Genomic DNA, 24,459 nt, shown 5'->3' on the forward strand with positions numbered 1-24,459 from the left:
GGTGTGTTCTAGACTTTTTTTGAGGGCATACGATCAGCTACTATTCGTTTGGCCAGGGCAGACGCTATAGTACATAATCCCTATCAAATACGCTACTTTGAAAGGTTCACGAGGGCAGACGCCGTTCATATTTTATTGTTCCTCCATCACGGAGGTATAGAGGCCGGCGCCTGGCGGCGCCGTGCCTGCGAGGGTGTCCCAAGTCGGGCGAGGTGTGTAGGGTAGTCCCCGGTGAGTCCCCAGAACACAGCACTGATCTCATATAACATTGAAAGACAGACAGACGTATAGAACATATTGAAACGTAAAAAGCATAGCTTTATAATGCTTACCCGGTTCGCTGATCGCAGCACACCGAGCGACCGGGTCGTCCTCCTTGGCTAAGTCCACGCACGGCCTCATTTGGGTGTATTAGCGCCCGCTGCAACTCCGCTCTCCGGGGCCATACCTATCGGTGCAGCCGGTGGGCGCCGTAAGATGATACACTGCTCCAAACAGCCTGCCTCCGGTCCGGATCACCGCCGTAGCTCCTCCGTCCACTGTGGATGGCTGGCGACGTTCCTTGGCTCCCCCGACACAGCAGCAAAAACACAGAATTCTCTTCAAATCGCCGGCATCAGCGTTCAACGGCATCACCGTTCATCCTCACGCGTCGCCTCAGTCAAGTCCCAAACGCAGCCGCGCAGCAACAAACGAAAGTCCAACTGGTGCTTCGGGTTTTGATTATGGTCGGTGGCGGCGCTGGGCAGCAGCAGGCTGCGGGCTTGGTGGTGTCCACAGCCACGGGGCATGGTTCGGCTGCCTGCTTGGTCTCCATGTGCGGCCATGACTTGCTCTCTGATCAGCGGAGGTAAAACCTCTACCTTCCGATCTCTCTCTCTATCTCTATCTCTCTAAATAATACTACATCTAATGATTTTATAACTAATTCTAGCTCATTCTCTCAATATATCTCTCTCTCCCTCTGATTGCTGTGTCCGGACGGTAAAAGTCACTGAACTCGTCTTTGAGACCCTTGTTTCTGGGGGGAACCGGCCAATCAGCATGCTTGAATTTGGTCACATAAGCGTGTGATGTCATGCAGGGGCGTCAATTGGGTATGGCAGGGGTATGCAGCTGCCATACCTTGACAGGGGGAAATAATAAAAATGTACTTTTCATCGTGCCTGTTGCTAAGGTATGGCAACATGACTGGTGTCTTCACCAGACACCAGTCATGTTGCCATACCTTAGCTTGTTCTGAACTGACGCCACTGAATTGTCATGCATGACGACCGTCCCATCGTCCAAAAGGGCTGTATCTTGGTTACCGCATAGATCCAACACTGTACTACTGTAATATGAAAAATTTTAGCGCCAGGTGAGCAAAAATACTACATTTCCCATCGGCATTAGCAGCCAGATCGGCCACAAGCCCTTCCTGGTCAGCCCACGTGCACAGGACTCGGCTTAGCCCAGCCTTCACAAGCCCCCAAAGAGAATGCATGTAAAATGGCGGATGTTATGAGCGAATGGAGCTCGGCGATCGCGCTGCTGTTGGAATATTACATCACCACGCTAACGATCGCATGTGCGCCCGTCACGCACGCCAATGTCCGCATGCACAATGCACGCGCGTTGAATGCAGCCAATGATGGCATTTGATGTGTTAACATTGCAATTCCTCCTCCTTTTTGCCCTCTGTAGATGACTACCCAACAGGCACCTGGCTGGGAGACGAAAACAACCCGGAGATGCGCGTGCGGTGTCCCGTGTCAGCAGCCGACATGCTCCATATCACCACCAACTGCCGCACGGCAGAGAAGATGGCACTGACGCTGCTGGATTACCTGTTTCACCGGGAGGTGCAAGCGATGTCCAACCTCTCTGGACAGGGCAAGCACGGGAAGAAGCAGTTGGACCCACTGATGATCTATGGCATTCGCTGTGAGTGTCGCCATGCCACCAACTCATGTTTGATTTATCTTCTGTCGTATTACAAACTATGAATCAGGCTTCAGGCCTGACCTGCTGCCACAGACTAATACATACAGTATGTTCATTTGGTACTACTGGTCACTTGACTATGCTCCTTTAAAAAAAAGAAGAAAGAAACAGGGTCAATTTCACGACAAGTCTATTTTCCTGTGTGCAACATATGTTTTGAATTCTTTTCAATTGGGGGGCGATGCATAATTACGCTGTGCTAGATACGCCAACAGCATGACTGTTGAAAGCACGGAGCTTGTATTCTGTGCTGCGCGTGCACAGCTGGTATTTTTATCTGGTCGCTGAGAGTTGAATTATTTTCAACTGGGTGTTTGGATGAGCATCTTGTGTTTTCAGCTCTCTAAAACACAAAAAGCACTTGTGTGGTCAAACAGCATAACTGCCTTATCAATGTTCTTGTGATAGACTTCGATGCTAAGGGGTGCTAAACCCAACCTTACATCATAAACCAGTCTATTTTTAAAGAACATATTTCTTTGTACCCCTCAGGAACTAATCCAGAAAAGCATTCTGATCTTACCTACCGTATACTAAAGCTTTTATTAGGCAGACGGTCCTCTAGCAGATCTCATCCAGTATCTCTGACCCATTTGACCAGCTTGCCAACTTCTCAGCAAAGAAAACCAACTGATAATTGCTGGCGGAAGTGTTTAATAACCACCATTAATCAGGCTATCTTGATCATCTAAATGTTCTTAATAGAGTTCAGTGAGCCAGGATATAGACTCCTCCTCTTCTCCCCAAAGCATTTCCTGAACCCTCTGGTATGAAACCCAAACTTCTCCCGTCCCACGTTTCAACCCTCATCCCCATTACAAATCGGTGCATTACCGCCTATCAGAGACACTGACCCGTGCCGCGTAGCTCCACAGAAATGAGCACAAATATGGGCTGCAATCTGCAGGGCAGGTTACAACAACACACATTCATCATTGCATAGATGCATTAATGCGTAACACATTTAAAACATACCAAACTCTAAATGACAAGCATATGTTGGTCACTGTTTTTCTAACGGGGCCATTCTTAATTCACCAAGCTCTTTGATGCGTATTTAACCGATTCGGGGGGGCGTGGCAGAGGGTTGTTTACGAGAGTGCTGTGGCTATACGGGAGAGTGTTTTTTGCTGGACTTTCAGTCCAAGTGTATCAAAAAAGCAACTGTGTTAAGGCAGCAGAAGCTTGTGATTGGCTGTGCAGAGGTGCCGAAAGTCAGAGATACACCTAAACTTAACCTAACCTCAGTAAAACTAATGCTGGTGAATGCTAACCTGCCGACGCTGGTGAATGCTAACCTTGTGAATGTTAAACTGGTCGGACCAACTGTGCTTAACCCAGTTGCTTTTTTGGCTATACAGTACAGTATGTACTGCATATTGCTGTGCAAAAGGAGGAGATCTATTACTTTTAAGCAGAGTTGAGCTTAGAACGATGGAATGATTATGAAACAGAATATAGGAAAAGATGTTCCGTCGAGCATTTTCCCATATAAGCAGATATGCATACTCGTCTCTTCTAATGTGCCAGTTTGTGTACATAGTTACAAGTGCCATTGCTAGGCTACCCGCGTTTCCCCTCAGCTGTGTGGATGTATGCGCGCGTGTTATTAGAGGCAGATGCGGCTTGACATTGAGGTATGTAAAGACTGGATTAGGGCTGGGTGACTGCCATGTGACTCGTGCCTCGTTCCTGAAAGGGAGAGGAGTGAATACGCACCTGTCCTGCCTGCCCACACAGGTTCCGTCAAGTGTGTAGGGGAGTGTGACACTAACCGCCGCCTGTCTGTGTACCACTCCCCCGCCTCTCTGTCTTGTTTCGTACCTCCAGGCTCTAGCCGCCCCCTTGAGCTGATGTAGAAATGAGCTGTCAGGTTGGTTGCACCCTCCCGACAGCTACTTAACACTTTCATAGACAGCCTCTCAAGTCAGTGCTGTCCCGCACGTGCATATGTCTCAGGAGGGGAAGGGAGGGCATGTTACCGTGCACGTCAAAGGTCTGATGATCCACATGTTGACCTTTGACCCCCTCTGTGTCCCCACAGGTCACCTGTTCTACAAGTTTGGCATCAGCGAGTCCGACTGGTACCGCATCAAGCAGAGCATCGACTCCAAGTGCCGCACCGCCTGGAGACGCAAGCAGCGTGGTCAAAGTCTGGCCGTCAAGAGCTTCTCCAAACGTACGCCTCGCGCAACAGGCACAGGTATCATGCCTGTACACAAATAGCAAACATAAAGCACACTCCCACATACAATATTTATTCATTTAATCTAGTTGAAGTGTGTGTGTGTAACATTGGGTGACATCATGTGGTGTAGCCCCGTATTCAAAGTACCTCATGAACACCTGAGTTTTGCTACCGCATTCAAAATCCAGTGTGATACAGGTGTACAGTAACCTGACTTGCGTCAGATGGTGGCAGTAGTGCGTAGGCTACCGCTCTACTTTACCATCTGAGATCTCTCGGTGGGAGTTGATAACGCTCGTAAAGCCCCGGGCCGGACCAATCAGCGGCAGCTACGGGCGGGCTCTGAGCGGCTCTGAGCCAATAGAGTCTGATTGCAGACCACGTGGATGCAGACAGGCCAATATGAGTGGTTGGAGTTGGCACTCCCAGACAGTGACAGAGAGACGGCCACATCCAATCACCTGCTAAAGAATTTCAAAAAATGGCCCGCCCCTTACACCGATTCTGCCCGAGAGATCTCAGATGGTAAAGTAGAGCGGTAGCCTACGCACCACTGCCACCATCTGACGCAAGTCAGGTTAGGTGTACAGAGGGTTAGTGGTTTGTGCCTACACCGTGGTCAAGTGTAGATTGCATTGCAGATGCCTGCCAGGGACCACTGTCAGCCACACACACACACACACACGCGCAATACTTATACAGGTCATTCTTTTAACCCTCGTAAAGCTCTTAGAAGGCCGTGTCAAACCCAAGTGCAGATGCAGTTTGTATTGTTGCAGATGGTTGTAATCTTGCACACAACAGCGCCTGCTGTCCTCCCCTCTCAGTGATCCATCACCCTTCACCCCTGACCAGGGAGAGTGAGACTGCAGGGGAAACCCAAATATCCTGTGAGCACACATCAGGGGTGAACTGTCAGGGCCCCGGCCCGGCCACACACGCCCAGAAGTGGACAATGCAAACACCAGTTCAGACGACATACACTAACACACATGCATTTTCTCAAGCACCCACTCAACCCCACGCCCCCCCCCTTAATCAGAGGACACGCTAATGGACCGGAAAGAGGGGGAATCTTGTGCCTTAAAAAAAAAAAAAAAAGGCATCATTTATCAGTGGACCGGTGAAGAGCGCTCACACCGACAGCTGTAGTCTCCACGAGCCACCTGGCTGTAGCTTCTTTCTCTCTGGCAAACGTTTGCACTGGGGATTATTTACTTGATGCAGTGCTGAAGGATGAGGGGGGAAAACAGCGGCTCACCCCAAGAGAAATGCATGTGAGGCTTTTTGAGATACTGATATGTCAATTTTGGTCATCCCGTCCATGCCTCATGTTTTTATATTGTGTGTTGTCTCATAAATGGTCGACAGATAGCCTTTCTCTCTGGGGTTGTGGTGGGAACCCCAACCCTGTGTGTGGTTCCATTTGTACACTTTCGGTTACAAACGGATAAATTAACACTGAGGATTTTACTGTGAGGTTCACCACAAGAAGTCATTCGCCGAATCCATCTTCAGTCCACACCTCTCCCAAATGGTCTTGTTTTATTGCCTTCCATTTTTTGACATATAAGGCGTGAGTGTGTTTATCTTGCGGGGTGCGGTGCATGCTCTCCTGTCACCTAGGCTTGCGCGCTTATCCGCCATGACAGTTGCCGGGTGGGCGGGGCTTGTGGCAGGGCGATGGGTGCAAAGGTTTCAGGCTGCCATGGGTGACTGTTGGGTGTTTAGACTGAAGCCAGGAGGTTGTGTTTGGCTGCTAGGCCACGAGTGTGTTTGGACGTCTAGCTGGAGAGGCCTTGTTGTGTATTTAGACGTGTTTGATGAAGTATAAACACGCCATCATCCAGCAGATGGCCTGGGAATTGGCCAAGTCACCCTCCCCCCCCCCCCCCCCCCCCAAAAGACGTCCCGAAGGCTTTTTAGAATAATCATTTGTGGGTGTGGGTGTGTGGAGGCATGCGAGTGTCTTGTCTGTATCTCACCACAGAGGGCTTATCTTTACTTCATATACTTTACGTCATAGTTTCTGCGGGTGTCGCTCTCCATTCCGACATGTCGCCACTCCGAAATTGACTTCTTATTGTCGGAGTGGCGACACTTCCATAGAGGTTAAGTTTAGGGTAAGGGTTAGAGATAGGGTTAGTGTCGGAATGGAGACATGTCGGAGTGGCGGGGTGTAACCAGTTTCTGCACTGAAATAGTTTACAGTGAATTCCTACATGTGAATAATACTCATCGTCATGTTGTGTTGTTTGTCCCTACAAGCAGAAGGAGGAGGCATTGCGGCTGAAACGACTCACATGGAGGCCGCCACCCAGCAGACCCTACACTACACTCTGGGCAATCAGCAGGTCCAGATCCATCGGATTGGAGAGGATGGGCAGGTCCAGGTGGTGAGTGCCTGCCACTTATCTATGCTGAGGTGTTCATGAGTAGGGCTGGGTGCAATGACCGCAATACCGCCATACCGCGGTTGTGTAATGCATACCGCGGTGTAGGGGTGGACGATATGGAAAAATACAATATCATGATATTTTCCCAAGCTGTATCACGATACACAATATTATCACGATTCCTTTTCACGTTGGTTTTTATGGTTATTTTTCAAGTTACTTGACAAAAACTAGACTCTCTGGGTTCCTTTTGGGAGGTCTAAATTGAACTTTACAAGTATGTAACTCTGACAGTATACACATTTGGTTCCATTTTTATACTGTCAGAGTTAAGTGGAGACCTTGACATTTTATAGTTTGAGAGCTACTGATTTAGACCAAACTGCAGGCTTAAATGGAATTCTGCAATGAATCTCTGTATTAACGACTGAACAGAATTTTTTACAAGGCTCCCTCAATTGTATCACGATATATACGATAACTCTGAAAAGGCATATCGTGGAGGCATTGTATCGTCTCAACGATAACTATCACCATATCGCCCACCCCTACCGCGGTGTCGAGTTCATAACCGCAATTATACCGTGATTATTTGTTTAATTCAAAACAATCCATACCGCCCCAGCCCTTTTCATGAGTCTATGAGAGAGTTTGTATTTGAAATACAAAAGGATAGCCTGCGTTTTAGCTGTGATGATGTTGCTTTCCGTTCCTTCTCTCAACAACTTTACAAATAGGTGAAAATTAAAAAAATAAATAGCAAAAATAACTATGGATTACAAACTGATCTATAAACTCACAAGGTGTCGCATCACTTAATCTTGTGAGTTTATAGATCAGCAATTCTTTCCATCATACTGCGACATATACATGCGACATTATTGTGTATCATTATTTTATGCTTTAACTATTGAAAAATAGCAGATATACAAGCTCACAGCGCGGCACCGAGTGCCGCGCTGTGAGCTTGTAGATCTGCTATTTTTGAAAAACCGTGAAAATAGAATTTTGACCAGATTCTATAAGTGTCTTTTGAATCCTTCTAAGACTTTTTGAAAAACCTATGTTTCTATGTCAGCAATCTGGTTAGCCATCGTCAAAGAAAAGGTCCTTTTCACTTAAATGGAGCTCAGTTAGTCTGTTCTTGAGAGACTACTATGTCAGTGGTTCTCAAACCTTTTCATGTGAAGGACCCCCATAATGATATGTATTTGGCCTCGGATCCCCATCTCAAAATATCTAGTTCCAGGGACCACCCAGAAGCAAAATTTTAGTTACAAACGTTCGCTCTGAAAATACATATATTCAAAGATTTGCAGACATTTTTACGACTTTTTCAAAAATAGATCTACAAGCTCGCAGCGCGGCACCGAGAGTGCCGCGCTGCGAGCTTGTATATCTGCTATTTTTCACTGGTTAAAGCATTCAATAATTCTAGGCCTAAATGAGTTTAATGACCTTCTTGTTTTTAGGCCGTTGCCATGGTAAGGTCATAGAGTGCAGGGCTTGTAATGCATGGGGGTAGATCTCACCACCCACTGCGGAGACACGTGCAGAACTTGACAGGAAGATAGTGCAACTTATGTCAATGTACTGTAGGAGTGGCTCATGCTTGGGGATTGGACGACCTTGTACAGCTGCAAGGGTCAGAGGTCACAGCATTGTGGGTGGGCTGGCGACCAGGAAGTAACTGGTCCTAGTGTGATATCATATCGGAAACGTTCCGCTACACTATAGACGACCCTAAATCCTGGCTCGTTTGTTTTGGATCTAATTCTTAGGGATTAAGCCTGACGCTAATATGTACAGACTATCGAAGGATTCCATCTTTATTGTGGGTTGGAAATCTAATACGTCAGCCTTTGGAAGTTGGCGCGGCGTCTGCGTGAGATCATAAAATCTGCATTTAAATTGTCAGATATCGGTTCATAGTTCACCACACAGCACGTTATTGTAACGTAAAAGCAGCTTGATTTTCTCTCACTTATTTACTGTAGATTTAAACAATAAATGAGGGGATACACACAGCTGGTGGGGCAGAGAGCACATCATGGAGAAATCCCCCTAGATTATCTTGTCATAGTGTTATAATTACGGGTTTTGTGTAATCAAAATTATGAATTGTTAAGTAATTGCGTCTATTGTATGAAGTTCAGCAGGCAAGCGATATGTGCACTGATTGGTGCCTCCAGGACCCCTCTCTGCATATGAGTGCTGACAGTGATGCAACGCTGCCACGGACATGACACTGTTAAATAATGATAGCTGTTATTAGCTTGTCACATCATACAGCGATGTCTTAACCACATTAACCCTGGCATCCCTATTTTTGTTTTGTTGTAAAAAAGTAGAGATACAAGCTCACAACGTGATTCGATGCAACACCTTGTGAACTTGTAGATTGTCTATGTTTGAATAGCCAAAGTATAAAGTAGGCCTAAAGTGGTTAAGTAATCTGCCTCCACAGAAGATGATGCATGGCTTTTGAGGCCCATTTGATTGATGGTGGGGTGACTTGAGGTGAGAAAGAAGGGCGCAGGCAAAAAACAAAAATAAATATGTGAGGCCGGCCGAGCGGAGGAAAGAGATGAGCCCTAGATGGATCACGCTGTCATTACCCTCTTGATATTCCACAGTGTTAAAGGGTGCAGCCGAGCCTGAAATTTATGAGTGGTGCTAATGCGGTAGAGGAAATGATGCGCATGCTCTGGAAGAGCTCTGCAGGGCTGGGCTGGGCCTCGGATGATGGAGCAGTCAGCACACACCCAGATACAGATAATGCACGTTGCACAATGTCAAAATATTCACCCAATATGCTGACGTATTCTTACGTTACACAAGACTCTCTGCCTCCCCAGATGCATGGGGAATACGCTCATCATTTTCATCATTCATCATTGTCCTCTTCATCTCCTGTGTTTCTCTCTCAGATTCCACAGGGTCAGCTGCACATTGCCCAGGTGCCACAAGGAGAGGAGGTGCAGATCACACAGGACAGTGAGGCAAGTGTTTGTGCGTGCGTTTCAGAGAGATAAAACACACCTTGATCTTTTTATTCTTTTCTTATTTTCACTTATCACAGATCACATCACTAATAAGGAAATCTCCAAAAGGGAAGGCTGTGGGTGGGGGGTGTGGTGCATGTTTGGGGGTATGGTATAAACTCATTTTGTGTTGACAGCCCAGTGACCGTGTCATTTTAAGCCATGCTGCAACCAGACTTATTTTGCGGCTTATTTGCCTTCCTCTTGGCCCATTGTGAGTTGAGGGATGGGTCACTTCATGAACTGATTACCTGTATTCTCCAAACTTTTCAACCCATTTCCAGTGATGTTATTGATGGGTCAAAGCTAACTTAATTAACCCACAAAGAAAAAAAGAAAAAAAACCCTAACAACATCATCACTGTTCAACTCGACTCAAACTGTGTTCTCTTCCAACCCGGAAGAAATGGAAAGCATTAATCTGCCTTCATGCTTCTGTCTTGTCAGTTGTCGTGGTTACTTGTCAGCCCCTGTCATCCCAGTGAGGAATGGGGCACGGCGGCGTAAGCTGACAGTTCTGAAGTCATTAGGGAGCTTGCGCATGAGCAGATGTTCTATATTAAGAGTGCCCGACTGTTTATATATCTGCGTACTTGTGCAGAGGTTATTACATTTGTTTCCACATAATGCCCAGATGGCTTGTGTCCCCCCACCCCCACCCCCACCCACCAGACAGCCTCACATGCGCACACATCGACTCGGCCAGCCAGCTGAAACCCGAGAGAATCCAAAGACTCCAAAACCGCACCAAGTGCTGCCTCAGCATCATTGTTAATGATTTTAAAAGGATGTGGGGGAGAGAGTGATTTATTCTGAGGCGCCAGTGTGTGCACAACACACACACAAAGATGTGATAAATGCGTGCGCGTACTGCACATCGCAAGACAGGGGTATTCCAGGGCAAAAGCAGTTGTCACCTTGACTGCGCACTTTTCTCATCTTCCTACCCCATGTACACACACCGCGAGAAGAAATGCACGATTGAGTGAGAGAGACAGCAAGAATTGGAGACAGAGAAGACGAAAGCCTTTCCTGCTCTTTGTGGCTGAGGCCAGCGACGCTCCCCCTCCCTCTTCCCTGCTTCCTACTCAATGATATTGTTTGTTTTTTTGGAGTTCAAAGCTTAGCAACAAAATCCCACTTCTCCCAACTGCCAGTCACAGAGTGTGTTTTCATTAGGAGCGGGCCTCTAGTATCAAAGCTGTTGGTTTGAGCATGCTCAGAAAGGAAATTAGTTATTTGAGAGATCACTGTGCCTCTTGTCCATATGGCAGCTCAGGCAGGCGCTGTATGCATGCATGTAATACAATTAGGGAGAAAAAAACAGCAGAAAAAGGGGCAAACAGTAGGATAAGTAGAGCTTATAATCATGCCCTTGTGGAAAATGGTGTCACAAAGTGTCAAAAGGCTTGCACGCCCTGTCCTGCTGGGCTGGGGGCTGCAACAAATTCAACATGAAATAACAATAAAATCTGCACACCAGAATGCTGCTCCCGTCGTGGGTTTCTTTATTGGTGGTAATGTTTCACGCCGGGAGGCTCTTCCTCAGACCTTCCTCGTGCCCTTTCTCATGTGGACATTTTCATTTCAGGCATGTCATTAGGACGTGTGTTAGTATGCGGGTGCGGGCACGCACACTTTTGTTTACGGGAGACTTGATAATAGCCAGAAGTGACTGAAGTGTTGTCTTCACACACGCTGGTATTGCATGCGCAGGCATCCTTTCCATTCCCTTGTAATGGAGTGTAAACAGTCCTCTGTTCTGTGAAACCATGCATGGTCTAAATCTGTAACAACAATACTCACATCAAACCATGTGTTATTGTTGATGGGTTCAGGCAGGGGTTCATGTTCGATGCGGGCTGTAGGCTGAAGGCGGCTTGCAGCGAGGTTGCAAGTGGCAGCTACTGGTCTTCATGTTTAGCACCCTGCACAGGTCATTGATGTGGTGCTCTCAGGTGGCCAAGTCTGCGCAGAGGAAATGCCATGCAAAAAGACTGCACCGTGCAGTTTCCATTTGTGTTCTCTAAAGGTTTGGTTGTGAGCCACCATCTGTTTACAATCCAGCAAATGATATTATATTTGATATGCCTGTGCTTTTTCCCGTTATGGTGAGGAGTGAGGACATGGATAATGTGCTGTATAAAACTCAAATTCAAACATTCAAACGTCCCTGTGCGTGTGAGATTGTGACATCTGACTGTTTTAATTGACCGCAGTCTCCGCTCTCTTCCTCAGGGGAACCTCCAAATTCACCAGGTGCATGTTGGTCAGGATGGACAGGTAAGAACACACAAAGACACATCTGCCCCCCACCATCACCACCCACCATGTGTGTAGACTCGCACGCACAACTCTATTCCACTTAGTGACTCATTGGAGTCCCACTAACAAGCCTCGCTCCAGATGCTGAACCATGTTCCCGTCTCCTCAGCAATTTTCATGCATTTTGTGTATACACCACAACTACCACTGCAACTAGTTGAGACTAAATAACATTAGGGTTAAGCATGTGGGGCTTTGCGGTATCAGAACAGCCAGTCGGCGGGCCTTTTGTCAGATTGATACATGGGCTCTCGTCAGATCTTCCATAGCTGACTCATCATCATGTGCTTGATGATGGCACGTTGTCCTGTAGCCTCTGGCCTGTGTGAGCTGGCTCTGGATGTGGCCGGGCAGCGCTCCATCATCCCCAGGCTCCCTCACCCCCCAACCCCCACCCCGCCCGGACCGAGATAAAAATCTCCATCTCGAGTCATTGCTCTGTCACACACAGATGGTATAGTGATTCTATTTTTTATTTTATTTCAAGGACCCCCGGTTTGATATGCGTTAGGTCACACACCCCCATTCGATACAATGTTGTGTTAATTTAACTCTGAAATGGACATTTGGTTCCATTTGTCCATGGCGACCCCCTGGAGCCCCCTCCAGGACCCTTGCGGAAATGTGGCAACCACCACATTGAGAACCAGTGGTTTAGGCTATATTATGCACAGACACACATACGCAAATACCTATGGTGTGCTTTTCCCATTTGCTTGTTTTTTGAGTGGGTTTTTTTTTTTTGCTCTCCTCTCCCGTACTCTCTGTTTTTATTTTAAATGTTTTGGACTGAGGGTGCTTCCTGTTTCTCTGTTCTTGCCTCCGGGATCAAAGGGAGTCTCTGGATCAAAGCGGTGCAGGCCTGTGTGTGACCATCACAGATCACAGATGGGCGCCTCGGATGAGCACATTATTTCATATTCATGACCTCATCATGTGGGTCTAGAAAATGGAAGCACGGCTTTAGGGGTAGGAAGCTCTTTCTCACGCTCCCCCCCCCTCTGTCTAAAGGTTGCCGCCGTTTGGACTTGCTCTTTCCTGGGACAGGTGCTTTTCAATAAGCACCAGTGGTGGGAACGCTGTCTGCTGGACAGCCAACGATGGCTACTCTTGATAAGCCGGGCGGTCGGCATCCATTTTGCTTAATGCTTCAGATTCTGGGGTGAAGAAAGACTTGGAAGCCAGCCCACTGTCAGCTCAAATCAAACTCTGGAACCGCATGCACGGTGGCTCCCATGTGCTCTATTGTTCTATTATAATCATGATTAGGATCTATGTCATCCAATTTATTCATATGTTTTAGTCATCCTGATGTGTCCTGGCTGTGTGTGTGTGTGTGTGTGCGCGCGTGGGTGCGGTTGCGTGTGTGTGCGTGTTTTGTTGTGCATTGCATGCATCTGCTTTAAATGAGCCATTGTGTTGCTTGTATTGTTTTATTGTCTTTGGGGTTTGGAGGTTGGATTTGGGCTGTCACAATTATTACATAATCATCTAATCGTGATTATTTGACATTATCGCAATTATTTTGTCATAATCGTCATAATCGTGAATGTTGAAAAATGGCAGAAATAGTGGAAATAGCAGATCTACAAGCTCACAACGCGTCGCATCGCGACGCGTTGTGAGCTTGTAGATCGGCTATTTCCACTACCAATGTTATTTTTGAAGTAGTAAGTTGTCAAATATGTCAGTAATGTATTTGTATATTTAGGTTATGTGTCATATCTACCATATGCAACTTCAAAGCCTAAAAGCCAAACAGAAATGTAATTATCAACGACAAATACACAATTAAATCGTTAATCGCCAATTATTTGAGTGACAATTAATCGTCATGTAAAATGTAATATCGTGACAGCCCTATGCGTGTGTGCTTGTTTTGTTGTGCACTGCATGCATCTGCTTTAAATGAGCCATTGTGTTGCTTGTATTGTTTTATTGTCTTTGGGGTTTGGAGGTTGGATGTGCTTTCAATCGATTACAAGGTAATCGCCCCACATCCTGGCATCCGTCCGTCTCTCTCTCACACTCTCCTACTTGTGTCCTAAAATAACCTGCTCACTGAGCCTCACGGCAGCATTCCTGTCTGTCTCTCTAGGATCTTAGCACAGGGTTTTGGACAAATTCTGGTTCGGATTTTGCGCCACAATACAAAAATATTCAGCCGTTGTGCAACTAGGTTCACAAAGTTCATAATCGGCCAGGTTTTTGATTTGTGTGTGAACGTGCCATAGTTTCTATGAAGGTATCCTGTCTATATGGTAATTGTGCCTCGCCAAGAACTGCATGCATCACCGTCAATAGACGGCAGTATGACATTTATTTTCTTTTTCTTTTTGTGGAATGGGTGTAGTGTACACTTTAAGCCAGTTTTATACTTAGTTGCATGCCAGTATTGCACACAAACTATAGCAGATATTCAAGCTCACAGCAGGTCATAGCACAGCATATATGATAAGGCTTTTAGGGTCTGATTGAAAATACAAAGTGTCGTATAGAACCTAGGAACGGGACAAGGGCGGTTATTCCCCTCGCGATGCCTTGTTGCCTCTTCCAATAAAGCTTCTCTATTTCTCTTTCTTTTTAGCTTGAGTTTGATAGTGTCTGTAAAATGATACGAGTCCAGTGCCAAAACAAACGAGTGACTTCTAACCTCGTTTTCCATGTCTAGCTTTTTACACACAATGCACGCACATGCACACTCGTGTACACACATGCGCACGCACACATGCGCACGCACACACACATACACACACACACACACACACACACACACACACACATACACACACACACACACACACACACCTTGATGGCTGCATCCCTTTGCCTGCATATTCCCATGGAAAGAGGCAGGAATAGGTCCGTGAGCTTGAGCCTGGTGTGTTTTTATGTCAATGATTCAGACGGCTATTAGAACTGATTGAACCCAGAAAAGGACATAGAGAGACACTTAAATGCGGCGAGACCCGACCGAGTATGATATTAATTATAGTGGGTGTAGATATGAATGAGACACATTAGGTTGTTTTCTTGCGTTGATTGCTGTCACATAACGCAGGCCTCAAACTTTGCTAGAAAAACATCAGATAAAAATCCATTAGTGATCAGCCTTAATCCCGATGCGTATTGTCTTCCATGTGTAACTCGTCTGTTTATAGAAGCGCTACAGTACATCCGATGGGCCTATAAGCATGCATGATGTCATTGTTGTTCTAATCCAGCGGGATAGTGCTGAGGCTGTGTCGGTAGAAGCATAACCCACACTGTATATCACACTGGAACGCTGCCACAGATCTCTCTCACTTTCTCTCCCCCTCTGGAGGGGGCCTCCCCCCCACACAAACACACACACACACACACACACACCCCACACCCCCCATGCTTTTCATCTCCCAGTGCTATAGATAGACGCTCCTCTCCGGCGAGCAGCTGGGTGCTTCCCTCAGCGCACCTCACTTCCTCTGCCCTCCTCCGCAACACAGCTGTCGGGTGGCCCCCTGGTGGTGTGGGGTTAAGATGCCGGGGCAGGCGTGTGTGTGTGCTTGCGCGCGCGCGTGTGCGTGCCTGTCTGTTCCTTGTGCAAGTTTGTCTTAGTCGGCCAGCGGGAATGCTGGTGCTAAGTATGCTATCCTCGATGTTGCAGGGTTTTTTGTTTTTTTGTTTTTTTTTTCGCTTGGAAGTACTGTGCAAAGGTTTTAATCAAAATGTGTCTCAGTGATTCGGGAGTAAAACTACCCATTGTTTCCATGTAATGTATAACGGGTATGCCATTTTAGATTGATTTTTATTCATAAAGTTTGTACCCCTTTTTCGCCCCAATTTTGTCGTTATCCAATTGTCCAATTGATTCCTCCCTTCACACGTTTCTGTGTGTTGTCACTGCTGTTGTATCCTACTGGCTCACCTGCCAGTCAGGAGTCCCCACAGAGAGGCCTCCTACTCCTAGTAGAGTCCTAGGGATGGGATTATAATCCTTATTATCGTTTATCGTGATTAAAAACCCTCACAAATAATCGTGGAGATTTAAATTTATCGTGAAATTATCCTCCGTCGTGCACTGGGATCAATTCACCTTTTATTGGCCGAGCTGCATATCCGGTACCACTTAAACCCTCTATAATTAGTAAAAATGGACCTGGAAATAACGTACTTCCACAATTATTTTGGTCACAATAATCATGACATGATATTTTCATATCGTCCCATCTCTAGTCCTACTCTTCCCACCCAACCCTCCCAGCTGACAGGTGCCGCCCCGGCCCATAGGAGTACATGCAGTGACTAATATCTCCCTCCCTGCCCGGCTTCCCTCCCCCAAACACAGGCCAGTTGTCTTCGTATAGATGCTGGACAAAGCCGGATGCACGGTGGATTCAAACTAGGGGTGGGCGATATGGAAAAATACAATATCACGATATTTTCCCAAGCTGTATCACGATACACGATTTTATCACGATTCTTTTTCACGTTGGTTTTTATGGTTATTTTTCAAGTTACTTGACAAAAACTAGATTCTCTGGGTTCCTTTTTGGGAGGTCTAAATTGAACTTAACAAGTATGTAACTCTGACAGGATACAAATGAAACCAAATGGACCCGTAAGAGACCTTGACATTTTAAAGTTTGAGAACTACTGATTTAGACCAAAATGCAGGTTTAAATCGAATTCTGCAATGAATATCTGTATTAATGATTAAACAGGATTTTTTACAAGGCTCCCTCAATTGTATCACGATATATATGATATCTCTGAAAAGGCATATCGTGGAGACATTGTATCGTCTCCACGATAATTATCACCATATCGCCCACCCCTAATTCAAACCCCCATGTATACCCTTCTGGGCTGTAGTAGGGCTTTCACACAACTTTAAAGCTTCAGTCTGGCTGTCCATGCTAATTGCAGAATTTGTCATAATGAAATATACACAATTAATTGTGCAGCCATGGAGGAATTTGACTCCCAGATGGAGGATTTGGGTGCTAGTTAATGGACAAGAGTTCAGAACCCTGCTGTAGATTTACTGGTCACAGAGATATCAGTTTCTCTGGAGCTGAAGAAACAGGCATTTTTAAAACCTTGCAAAGGCTTTAGGCTGACCTCTCTCTCCCCACCCGGTCCTGCTCTGCACCGTGACAGCAGATTTATAGCCTACTACGAGGCAGCAGTGTAGTGGATTACTCACTTTGAGAGTGTTTGTGCATGTCCGCGTGTGCGGATTGAATGTGTGTAGCTTTGTCTGCATTGTCGTCGCACAAGTGTTTAGTGTGTATGTCAACCCTATGCTAGCCCTCAAACCATGCATTAAGGTGGCTGCTTCAATTCTGGACAAAGCTGGATCCTGGGCTTTATGCTGTCCCGTTAAATGAAAAGCAAAACCTTTCATGCTGATGAGAGAGAAAGAGAGGGTGAGAGACATAGCGAGGAAGAGAGAGAGAGAGAGAGAGCCGTCCTGGGGAACTGTAAATTAACTGTTGTTTTACTGCTCTCTACTGTTTGCTTCGACCTGTTATCTAGTGGCCTTCTCTCTCTCTGCTGTGAGCTAACCCTGCGCTGATGCAGACCAAATGGAGGCTTGGAAGATGAAAGGAGCGACTGATTATGAGCAGGGGAGGAGGCAAAAGGAGAGACCGTCTGGAAGAGATGTTCTCTTTGGTCCTTGAGTGAAAGCTGTGAGGCGGGAGTAGCTGTGAACTGGATAGGAATATCACTTTTTGTCTCTCTCTTCCGCTCTCTCTCTCTCACACGCACGCACGCGCACGCACGCACGCACACACGCACACAATCCACACATCCACCCGTCCCACACACAACCCTGCACTACATAAACAAACTTGTGGTATCCAGTGCCAGTGTGGGAGCTCTCCCATGTATTCAAATGAAAGAAGGGCAGCAAAGCGTGCCTTTTCAGCAAGCCTCTTAGTTCTCACCAAGTTCATGGTGTTCTGCCTGTCTCACACTGAGATCCGGCACATCTCAACGCTCTGGGGGAGAGCCATAAACATCTCTACTACCCTGCCATCAAAAAAAAGTCCTGCATCACGGACTGATTCTGACCTGGCCTGTCTTGACGGTCCAGAAAGTGGATGTTGAGTTCTTATTCACTTCTCTTTTGGCTCGGAATCCCCCCACACACGCTCAAACAAACAGCACGCTCGCTACGCTACCCTCATCCAGCGAACCCCTCAGCTCTGTCTCTTCCTGCCAAGCATATGTTGCATGGATCTGTCAGAGCCTCCCTGGCTGCCTTGTTCTGGGTCAGTGTGGGAACTGGGTCACAGCACACGGAGCCCAGCTCAGCACCACCAGCACCATCAGCACCCCTGTCAGAACCTGCCAACACAGAACCCCACAAGGCCAGGCCAGAACCAGGAGAGTGAGGGTGGTGTGGGTGTGATGCTTTAGAAGAAGCCAAAGGAAGATTTAGAAGGAGAATTATGGGACTAATTAGGGAAAAGGCAGTCTTGATGTTTGGCTCTTCTGCCTGTTTGGATCCCATTGTCTATGAGCTCATAATTTTATTGGCCAGTCCATGTGCACAATTGTGTGCGTGTGGGCGTGTGTGTGTGTGTGTGCGTGGGTGTGCGTGCGTGCGTGCGCGCGTGTATGTGTTACTATACTTGTGTGAGGGTCGACTATCCCCACAAGTCTAATAGAACATGAGAAATAGACATTGTGGCTTACAATTAGGAAAATATTGAGTTTTGGTCCGGATTAGGGCTAGACTGTAGTTCTGACTGATTTCTACTGAGGCGTTACGCATAGAAAATAGCAGATCTACAGGCTCACTAAACATCCCAGCGTTACGCTTCGGGGGCTTCTAAATCAGTTATTTTCATCTTTAGGTTTAGGGTTAAAATATGCATTTATTAAAAAAATGGCATTCATGAAATTGCCCTCCTAAAATGTTGATGTCCTCACAAGTATATTAATATTACAAACGTGTGTGTGAGCTAGGGCATTAACGACTTGTGATTTTTGGAAGTCGACTTGACTCAGTAAAAGGTTGAGTTGAAGTCGACTTTATTGTTTGATGACGTCATCACACTGTGTGTGAACAGGGGGACAAAACCTGAAACCCTGGGCTAAATTCCATTGAAGAGACACTGTTGGAAAAGGATAGAATCATTCTTTCCTTGACAATAAGCAATCCTACGGTTTGAATGCTGTACACACGTACACATGGAGCAAAAATAATGATGAAAGAATATGTTTTTAGTTTTTCTTTTTTTCAACTTTCGACTTTCCCTGGTGGGAGTCAACTTGTGTAATGAAATCGACTGAGTCAACTTGTCGACTTTTTGGTTAATGCCCTAGTGTGAGCTGTGAGTGACCGACCACTGCCAAACATGTTGCCTCATAATGGGTTCAGTGAGTTTGCTTCAGCAAAGGTGTGGCAGCATTTGGTCAGCGGTCAAATCTCATGATTTGTCATGTTCTCTTCAACAACACAAAGCAATGATGCTTGAGCAGAGTGTAAGACTCCTTTAGACAGGAGTACTTTGTTATTAGTTCTTGAGCAAACCCTTGGCCTGCAGCACGGGCTATTTCATTGCTCTTATTTCTCTCTGCCCAGGAATGTTGCTGATAAGTGTGCATGGATCTGTTGAAAGTCCTGTAATCCTGGGTAAGATGTTAGACTGAGGTGAGGCTTTTTGGTGGGTAAAGAATTGGTGGTTTGGGGGGGGGGGGGGGGGACAGAGCATGAAAGAGAGCTACAAACGAAGAGGTTTTACGACCCTGTATAGTGTACGTTTATTGTCTGTGCGATGCTTATAAGAGCTCTATTAGTGGTAGATCCTGTTTCAAAAGAACAGTGGTCTGCTTTGTGTCCTTGTGGCGTCATGGCGGGGAGATAAGAGGTCAAGATCAGGAAATCCTCTGCATAATCTGCGCAGCTCTGTATCTGTGTGTGCGTGAGAGAATCTCCTTATGTTTATGTGCGTGTGTAAGTGTACCTGTTTATTCATCCCCACCTAGGGCTGTCACAATTATTACATAATCGTCTAATCGCGATTATTTTTCATAATCGTCATAATCGTTTCCATGTTGAAAAATGTTCATATATATTTTTTTAATGTAAAAAATTGTGGAAATATTTCCACTATCAATGTTCTTTTTTAAGTATAACGTTGTCAAATATGTCAGTAATTTCTTGGTATATTTAGGTCATGTGTCATATCTACCATGTGCAACTTCAAAGCCTAAAAGCCAAACATAAATGTCATTGTCAACGACAAAGACACAATTAAATCGTTAATCGCTATTATTTGAGTGACAAATAATCGTCATGTAAAATGTCATAATCGTGACAGCCCTATCCCCACCAAGCTATTAATCCAATGGAGTTTGTCCAAATCTCACACATATTGGCACATATTATTTATGTATCTATTTAGTCACATATTATCTATTTACTAATCATTCCAAGGTTTGTAGGAGTGGCCCCGTTTTACACAATATGCAACAAATCATGGATAGCAGCGTCCAATTGCCTTGAAACTTTGCACACACATTCCCATTTCCCACTAGGATTTTTCTAATGTTTTTTTTCATGGTAGCGCTATAATAGGCCGGTTCACATTTTGACGAATAACTCTTGTACCATAGGTCGCACAATCAAATCATTTCCCCCTAGATTCCTTGGATCATTACGCCACTCCCAATATAGGTCATGCACGTTACTGCCTAACAGGATTTTCCTCCATTTTCATTTTTTGGCAGAAAACACTTTTTGCTTCTACTCCTCGATATTTTGTCCAAAACTCAGGCTAATTGGTACACCTTATCTCTGTGCCACAAATCACGAACACTGTGCAATTGGCATGAACATTGACACACAAAAAAACATGACATTTTTCTAACCTGCCTCATGGTGGCGATATAACAGGTCACACTGTTGCCCTGGGTAAGCGAACTGGCCTAGCAGTCTTTCTGCTTGGGTTGTGTGTGTATCCAAGTCAGAATTTCAGAGCAGCACAGAGGGTGATGGCTAGGGTGACCAGACGTCCCAGTTTTCAAGCTGGGTGTCCCGACTCCCGTGTCCCGAAAAAATATCTTTAAAACGCTAAAATGTCCCGGTTTTCAACATTCACAACGAAATTTTCCCGGTTTTTGCAGAATTGTTTTCAGTGGTTGCATGGACGTTTATCATGTTCTTTTCATGTAAACATGCTTGCCTCTCCTATATCAGAAAACATTTACAAAAGCATTGCGTGTCTGAATTCAACGCTGAGAGGCTTTTGTTTGTCAATCAGTCGTTGCCTGTATTCAACACATATGGTGTGCATATGCGTGTGCATGAATGAATGTCCACGCGCGTGCACGGCACAAGTGCACATTGATTTAAGGGTCCCGGTTTGAGAGGCTGAATATTTTGTCACCCAAGTGATAGCACCAGTGGCGTATTGTCTCCCGGAAGAACCCTGACTAATACAGACCTAAGAATAGGCCCTTCCTCTTCGGGCCCACTGCCTCACCGGGCCCAGGCCCTGAATCGACATGCCCAAGCCACACTTAATCAGGCTATACATGCAAAGGCCATGCCTCAACAATCAGACCTATGCAATTTTTCAACATGCCTCGGCCAAGCATCATCAGGCCAAGCCCCTGCTTCCTTGGTCCCAGGCCCAATTTGCGCCCTGCCCAGGCCCATGAACCCTTTGTCTGACCGTTTCAACACCAGCGGGATCGTGACAGGGACACAGTTTCAGCTGTCTGGCTGTCCGTTCTCATACTGTAGCTTTCCGCAGACAGTTCAAGAGAACAGGAGATGAGAATGGACGTTGACACAAACAACTATAATATGATGAGGGCCGTTCTCTGAGCAGTGTCGTGTTTCCTTATTTAATGGGTCTGGCACTTGAAAAAGAAGCAGTAAAAATGAGTTGAATATGACAGATGTGTTGTCTTGGTAATTTAGAGAATCTAATGGGTTGCTTGATGATCTCAGATGACAGATGTCTTTCATGGCAGATTAGAGACCTGGGTCATATTGTGTGAAAGTGCTGGGTGAGGGTGTGACCGGCTTTTGTTTGTGTTCTTCTCTGGGGGTGCTTTCAGAGCCCAGGGTCATATATTGCAAGTGGATTTTACAACCTTTGTACTGTATATCATCTCTGCTGACTCCATCTACTCACACAGCGTAATTAGAAGCATGATAAAGTCATCATCTGAATTCAATTGTAAATTTTACTGACACTGTAAAAATCCCTATGTTGATTTGCAGGCCAAGCTTGGATTCAGGCTAAAGGCAACTGACAAGTGTTTACAGGAACTCTCTTCCTTTTTTTCAGGGGCCTAACGCTTAATTACAGCTGTTATTTTTGTCATCATCCCCTTTTGATTTGCTGGTCCTGGATCCAAGTTGTAGCCAAGCTGGTTTTGTCATAAAGCCTGGCCAATCTGTGTCCCAGTCTGCTGGTGGGAGTGCTGAGAAGATGCGAGGGAAGGCCTGATTGAGACCAGGTGTCAGGTTGTGGTGTAGAAATAGTGTGATGGTGTGGGTGGAGATGGGAAGCGGCGGGATCAGTTAGGTAAGGGTTCCCGCACGATTTATGCATATGTTTGTAACCGGGAGGCATTTGCTATTGAAACGGTATCGGGTAGGGAGAAGTTGGTGAGACCAAGTTCTCAGCCAACAATCTCAAACGAGTAACAGAATTCACAAATCAATACGCCAGTGCCGTGCCAAACTAATAACACGCTGTCCTCCTTATCCCGTGTGGAATCTTAAATCATGTTGCGAGACCTTTTAATAGACCTCACACCCAGTGGCGAAACAGAAGACAGCTGGGGGAAAGGGACGACCGCAACAAGACAGACATTGATCTATGCCCTACGCCCCGAGTGTTAATTTTCCCACTCCATTGAAGGTTAAACAAGGACTGAAGACCCCACAGTGTCTATGGGCATCTTTACAGTCCGGTTGCGTCCGGAAATGTTGTCTTTCTGTGCCGCCTCCTCATTCTCTCCCCCTCTCTCTGCGTTAGTGGTTCGTCCTGGACATCTGTCCCGGCTCAGGAGGGCTGCAGATGTTGTTGACGGCTGTGAAGCCGGGAGGAAGTTCCAGACAAGTCCAACTCCAAATGCTTTTTCTTTTCTTTTCTTTTCTTTTCTTTTTCATTTCCCCATGTGATTTTCTTTTTTTGTCAACATCTGAAAGAAGAGGAGGTATTCCACAGGGAATGATAGGAACCAGATTAGTATTGCTCTTTTTTAAAGCAAGAACACAAAAGTCGAAGGAAAAAGAGGAAACAGCCTTGTGCATGGTGTTGTTTTGTGTCGGATTGTGGGGGGTATTATGGGATATCCCAGTAGACTTTGGTGAAGACAGGGGTGATGCGAACTCTTCCGAGCTCGAACGCACTCACTCTGCAATGGTCTGCTGCACAGCTGGGCTCCAGAGATCTGCAGCAGAGAATTGGTGCCATCCTGCACTCAGATCCAAGAAATGTTTTTGATTTGAAAGGGGGATTCTGATGCAGTTGCACACATCACTTTTTAGAATCCCATGCCTAACAGGGGCTCGATACACGATAGCAATCCAAATGCTCTCTTGTCATTTTCGGAACAACCCGTGTATTGTGTTCTCTCATTATTCAGCCTCTAACTGATCTCATGTGAAGTGAAAGTAGAAAATGGTCAGTTTGAAATGCTCTGACAGCTTCAGACAAGGGCTTGGAGAAATATCCATGTTTGCACAGTTGGTTATTGTCTTTCAATCTGGACAACCCAAATGTTTTTCGCATTAGGCCGATGTTGTTGTTTGCTTCTCTGTCTCCCTTCTCTCGCTCTCGTTGCTATATTCCTGCACTATCCTGGATCCAATACTGTTGAACCCATTACAGCACCAGTGAAAGATTTATTCTCTCCTTTTCTGAAGGTCATAGCAACTAGAAAACTACAGGGAATTTAAGATGCTTGTGATAGTTCAGCGAACCCCCCCAGTTTTGTGGAGGGTGAGCTGCAGTGTTTTCTGACACAGCTCTTAAATTCTGCCTGTCCCTCTCTCTACTCTGGCTTTTTAGTACGGAGGTGGCCGGTCAGCCAACGCTCATTATTTCCGGGCCCCAATCCCTAAAAGCTGGAGGTCAATGGTACCTAAACGCACTTACGATCCACTGCACTGGCCATGTTCTGACAGGTTGAGCTCATTGTGTCAAATGTAATACTCAAGGCTGTGTTTTAAAAAGAAATAGGTCATCCCAGCACTTGGAAGTTGAAAAGCAGTTACGCATTCCAAGCAAAATTGTCAACTTGGCCTGGTCTGGTTTGCTCAAAGATAGCCCTCTCTGTTGTTTCTCACTCGCAGCCATCTACGTGATGATATTTTTATTAGCAGTGTGCCAAGACAAGTTGCAGCCTTGCAGGTCAATTTATGGACACTAAACCTTTCCCTAGCATTACACCCTGTCACCTATAAGCAATCAACCCGTCATCTACATGCAATACACCCACTCACCCAGTCACCTATAGGCCAATTACAAGGTCAATTACAAGTGCACTAAATCTCATA

General features: G+C 45.9%; 1 protein-coding gene across 3 annotated transcripts in view; it reads left to right on the forward strand.

The window, feature by feature from the left end:
* banp (BTG3 associated nuclear protein) overlaps positions 1–24,459 on the forward strand; it is a 46,859-nt gene that overhangs the window by 11,759 nt on the left and 10,641 nt on the right. The window contains exons 7-11 of one of the 3 annotated variants that reach the window (XM_080736718.1): positions 1,687–1,926; positions 4,031–4,189; positions 6,443–6,570; positions 9,501–9,572; positions 11,853–11,897. In XM_080736718.1, the coding sequence (XP_080592844.1) occupies positions 1,687–1,926; positions 4,031–4,189; positions 6,443–6,570; positions 9,501–9,572; positions 11,853–11,897 (644 nt within the window). The remainder of the gene's footprint in view (positions 1–1,686; positions 1,927–4,030; positions 4,190–6,442; positions 6,571–9,500; positions 9,573–11,852; positions 11,898–24,459) is intronic. The other 2 variants (XM_080736719.1, XM_080736720.1) reach the window with 2 other exon arrangements.

This window comes from Nannobrachium achirus, assembly GCF_963921795.1.
Source record: "Nannobrachium achirus genome assembly, chromosome: 11".
NCBI classification, from domain to species: domain Eukaryota; kingdom Metazoa; phylum Chordata; class Actinopteri; order Myctophiformes; family Myctophidae; genus Nannobrachium; species Nannobrachium achirus.